Source organism: Alosa pseudoharengus, unplaced genomic scaffold (assembly GCF_046254945.1).
Source record: "Alosa pseudoharengus isolate Yale_2024_CS ecotype anadromous, Long Island Sound unplaced genomic scaffold, YU_APseudo_1.1 YU_APseudo_1.1_scf_8, whole genome shotgun sequence".
In the NCBI taxonomy this organism is placed as follows: Eukaryota; Metazoa; Chordata; class Actinopteri; order Clupeiformes; family Clupeidae; genus Alosa; species Alosa pseudoharengus.
Genome location: NW_027468870.1, coordinates 30190566 through 30195565, shown reverse-complemented (window position 1 = coordinate 30195565; position 5000 = coordinate 30190566). Strand labels below are relative to the sequence as shown.

Genomic DNA, 5000 nt, shown 5'->3' with positions numbered 1-5000 from the left:
AGTCTAACCGTTGACACAAATATTGTGATGATGATGAAGATGATGAAGATGATTTGGAGAATAGCCTGCTTGTTCGACACTCAAACAAGAACGCCGGGGGAAATATGGAACATTGTGGGAATCTTTTGGGCTTCATAAGCGAACTGTCAGTCAGGGGGTCGCGCCGCTGCGCTCACTCTGGAGGAAAAGGCTGCGTGCGCGTGATCGCCAACTCGGGCGTGCCACGACCAGCTGAGGAGGTGTACCGCATAAGCACGGAGGAAAAGAGGCTCGAAGGAGAAATATCCATGTTGCCAACATTTACAACTTAAGGTCGCCACTATATAATTGCATAAAATAAATTTAATAATTCATTATAGGCTTTTGTCTCACAGCAGGGAGCAACTGCAGATTGCCTTTAATGACAAAAAGGGGCCGCCACTAATTTGCCGGGGCGCTCCAGAGCCGGTATTAAAATGTGAGGTGCAGTAATGAGTGTCGCCAAATTTGCCGCGATTAAACCGCTGAGACGGAACAAGTAGCGCAGTCTTTGTTTTTAAGCCTCTGCAGCTGCAGGTGCCGTACGCTGTATCGCGTGGCCATGCACTGAGCAGACCGCTTGAAAGCATCCAATTCGGTCGGTCTTCATTCCTGAGGTGCTGAAAAGCTGCCTGGTATATGTGGGCACGCTATAGCTACCCCTCCCCCGCCGCTCGGTACCACACCATCACACTCAGCCGTGGAAAGAGAGGAGAATGATGGGGTGAAACGAGAATGGGAGGGGTGCTAGATGTGAGGTAGGGATGGGTGGGAGTCAGTGAGAGAGAGCAAGGGAGAGAGAGAGGGAGCGAGCGCGCGCGAGAGATATGCAGCACCAGTGGAAGGGAAACACACCCGTCAGCGGCGCGCAGAGAGAGAGAGAAGGGAAAAAAAGACTTCACGGACAAAGGAAATATGGACGCGACTGAGAGGTATCCATGTACACTAAAGTCGGAACGGATATCTTTCACGTTTTGCACATAAATGGGAAACCTCTCGGTTTACTTTGATGCTGTGGTCGGAGGTAATTTTCTGCAAATTAAAGAAGACGGGAAGCTGTATTTAATCCGTCTGCGGATCCGATGATCTTGCAATGGCTTTTGCCGGTAAATGTAACTGCATAGAAATTAATGTGCCTCTTTCTTTTTTGGTACTGCTATTATTTTGTGGCCTTGCTTTTGGAGAGATACAATTTTCAGTTGTAGAGGAACTGGAAAATGGGGCAGTTGTACGTGACATCGCACAGGATTTGGGTTTGGATATCCGAAAGCTCTCCACCCGAAAGATTAAGGTAACCTCTAACAACGGTAAGAGGTATCTCGATATTAATAAGAGCGGAAGATTATTTGTCAATGACAGAATCGACAGAGAGGCATTGTGTGATTCAAGCAGTTCTTGTCGTTTGAATTTCGAAGTGCTTCTTGAAAATCCGTCTGAGGAACACAATGTCGAGGTGGACATACTGGACGCAAATGACAATGCGCCGCAATTCCCGAGGGACGAATATCAGTTAGAAATTACAGAATCGGCGTTGCCGGGATCTCGTTTCCCCATCGAGCACGCCCAAGACCCTGATGTGGGTTCAAACTCGGTTCGACAGTATCGCCTCAGCCCAAACGAGCACTTTGCTCTTGATTCCAACAAGCCATCCCTGAACAGCAAGCACATCGAGCTCGTGCTCAAAAAGCCGCTGGATCGCGAGCAAACGCCTTACCACGAGTTAATATTGACAGCCTCAGATGGTGGCTCTCCGGCCTTGACAGGTACCGCCAAAATTAACGTCCGTGTTCTGGATTCGAATGACAACGTGCCTGTGTTTGACAGTTCCGTGTATAAAGTCAAGCTGCTGGAGAACTCGCCTAAGGACACGTTAGTGATCAAGCTCAATGCCACGGACCTCGACGAGGGCACAAATGGCGAGGTGTTCTACTCGTTTAGTAGCTACACCCCCGAGAGGGTCAGACAGATGTTCTCCATGGACACCAACACAGGAGAGATCCGTGTCAAGAGCAACGTGGACTACGAGGACACCACCTCCTATGAGATGTACATCCAAGCCATGGACAAAGGGCCTGCTGCTGTTGCAGCCCACTGCAAAGTGGTGGTGGAGGTGGTGGACGTGAACGACAATGTCCCCGAGATCGTCCTCTCTTCGCTGTCCAGCCCTGTGCGCGAAGATGCCCGTGCCGACACCGTGGTGGCGCTGATCAGTGTGACGGACCGTGACTCGGGCCCCAACAAGCAAGTGAGCCTGGAGATCCAGCCTGGCCTGCCATTCAAGATCAAGTCCTTTCGCAACTACTACACCCTGGTGACCTCCGCCTTCTTGGACCGCGAGACGACGGCGGCATACAACGTGACCCTGAGCGCGACGGATGGAGGCACGCCACCCCTCTCCTCGCAGAAGACCATCCAGGTGGACGTGGCCGACGTCAACGACAACCCCCCCAGATTCGAGCAGACCTCCTACACTGTCTACGTGCCTGAGAACAACGCCCCAGGTGCCTCCCTCTGCACCGTCAAAGCCATGGACTCGGACGTCAACGAGAATGCCCGCATCACCTACACCGTCCTTAACGACAACAACCACGGCATTCCCGTCACCTCCTACGTGTCCATCAAGCCGGACACGGGTGTGGCCTACGCCCTGCGCTCCTTCGATTACGAGTCACTGCGCGAGTTCCACTTTCAGATCAAGGCGCAGGACGGAGGCATCCCGCCACTGAGCCGCGTGGCCACCGTATACATCTACGTGATGGACCAGAATGACCACACGCCGGAGATCATCAACCCACCGGCCAACGGCACGCGCTCCACCGAGACGGTGCCGAAGAACGCCGACCCGGGCGCCCTGGTGACCAAGGTGGTGGCGTACGATGCTGACGCCGGCCCCAACGCCTGGCTCATCTATGTTCTGGAGCAGGCGTCTGACCTGGACTTGTTCAAGGTGCACGAGCACACGGGCGAGGTGCGGACCACGCGCCGCGTCCTGGAGGACAACTCCACCTCGTTCAGCCTGACCGTTCTGGTGCGCGACCACGGCCTGCCGCCGCGCTCCTCCACCGCCACCATCAACGTGGCCATCCTGGAGGCGCCGCCCAAGGTCTTGCCTGACCCCAAGCGCATCGTCCGGCCGCACGGCCCGCTGGGCTTCTCCAACATCACGCTCTACCTGATCGTGGCCCTCAGCGCCACCACCTTCGTTTTCCTGGTCACCGTGGTGGTGCTGGCCATCGTCCGCTGCCACGCCTACTGCTCTCAGCCTGGCTCCTGCTCCCCCTGCTGTGTCTCGCAGAAGGCGCCCAAGGACGGCGGCTCGGCGACCATCGGGGCGGCCGCCGGTGCGGGAGGCCCCGGACAGCCCAACAACAACGTGGTGCTCCGCCGCGACCTCAAGGTGGAGCCTCACTACATCGAGGTGCGCGGCAACGGCTCGCTGACCAAGACCTACTGCTACAAGACCTGCCTGACCGCCACGTCCGGCAGTGACACCTTCATGTTCTACAACACGGGCCGGCCCATCAGTGGCACCTGGGGATCGGAGCGGTTCTTCACTGGCGGCAGCGGCTTTGTGAGGAGACTGAGCGTACCTGATGCTGCCCTACAGGTGCGTCCTTTGCTCCCCCAAAAGAGAACAACTCAGTAGACCAACTCAGAGTTGAATCACACACAGTCAGATATCTGATTCCTTATTCAGACATGTGCAACTGCATTGTGCCTTTAGAAGTACACATATTTCTCTCTGTCTACCTGAAGTCTGATTTAAAGCACAGGCTCAGGGCTCAGGAAATGGTTTGGAGGCGAAAGGGTGTTTAGTGTTGTCAGTTGTTTACAAAACAGCATTTTGTGTCAGAAATATTGAGTGCTGTTGCCCTACTTCTTATTGAGGTTCCAATTTTTACAGCTAGTAGGTGGGCAGCGCAGAAGGGGAACGTGGTGCTATATGACATGGAGAGAGCTTGTTTTTCATCAGGAAATCGAGGCTATTGTTTGACAGTGTCTGGAAATATCAGAGGAAACCTTATGCGGAGTCTGTCACTCTGAGCCACAATGATTTGAAGGTTTCCACGCCTGTCTAGAGTTCTGTCAGTGTAATAGGGTTTTTTTCTTCACAAAACCCACAAGCTAGCCATATTCCTGCTAATATTTCCAGTACATGTGAAATATATGAACATATTTTAAAGGATTAGATGGTAACCTCTACCAGTTATTGCCAATCAAAGTTGTTGTGAATGTAGGTATTGGCCCTGTGTATTGAGGCAGATGAAAGAAGACTCCTTGGAAATGTAAATGTGTAATGAATAATAACAGATTCCATAGACAGTGAGTGTATGTAAGCCTTGAATATAGACCTGTAAAATCTAATGATTGATTTACAGATTACTCTTTAAGGCCAAAGTCATCAATGCAAATAAACTAGATGATGAATATTGATGTATATTAAAGTCTGTAAATAAGGAGCAGATGGATGTCATCAGCTATATAAATAATTAAACACAACTCAATTTACAGTAACAATATAGGTACCTACTAATATCTCTTATCACCAATGATGTTCAAACCACAAGCCATAGCTTATCAGTAGTAGGCCAAGGGAGTAGATTGTACAGGCAGGATAAGGCATTGTTGCCTAAGGCCATGGTTATTAGTGTTATGAAGTGACAAAATATCCAACATCATCCTGCAAAAATCACCATATCCCATATTTGATCACACAGGTATGTTAATCAACCTATAGTCTCACTAAGCCAAGCTCAGTAAAAATAAACATTTGGAATCTAATCATTTTGAAAAGGTAGTATTTCAACTTTATCCTCCAGCTGAAGTTATTTATAGTGTATAAATCTGCACAGCCTGTGGGAGTGGATCACCTCTGGGATCCGTGTGCTCGTAAACCATTCAAAAACTACAGGCTCCCCTAGAAGGTGAAAAAAATGCCTTCACACATCACAACACAGAACCCTGTGTGTAGTCGGTTCCCC

At 50.9% G+C, this 5000-nt stretch overlaps 1 protein-coding gene across 3 annotated transcripts in view; it reads left to right on the top strand.

Annotated features, from left to right (window-relative positions):
• Nucleotides 1-5000, top strand: part of LOC143112539 (protocadherin alpha-C2-like) — a 47309-nt gene that overhangs the window by 21350 nt on the left and 20959 nt on the right. For 2 of the 3 annotated variants that reach the window (XM_076274804.1, XM_076274806.1), the window contains exon 1: nucleotides 871-3625. The exons of the other annotated variant lie outside the window; for it this stretch is intronic. In XM_076274804.1, coding sequence (XP_076130919.1) covers nucleotides 1112-3625 — 2514 coding nt within the window. In that variant the 5' untranslated portion in view covers nucleotides 871-1111. Of the gene's footprint in view, nucleotides 1-870; nucleotides 3626-5000 lie in introns of those variants that run through there. 3 annotated transcript variants of the gene reach the window in all.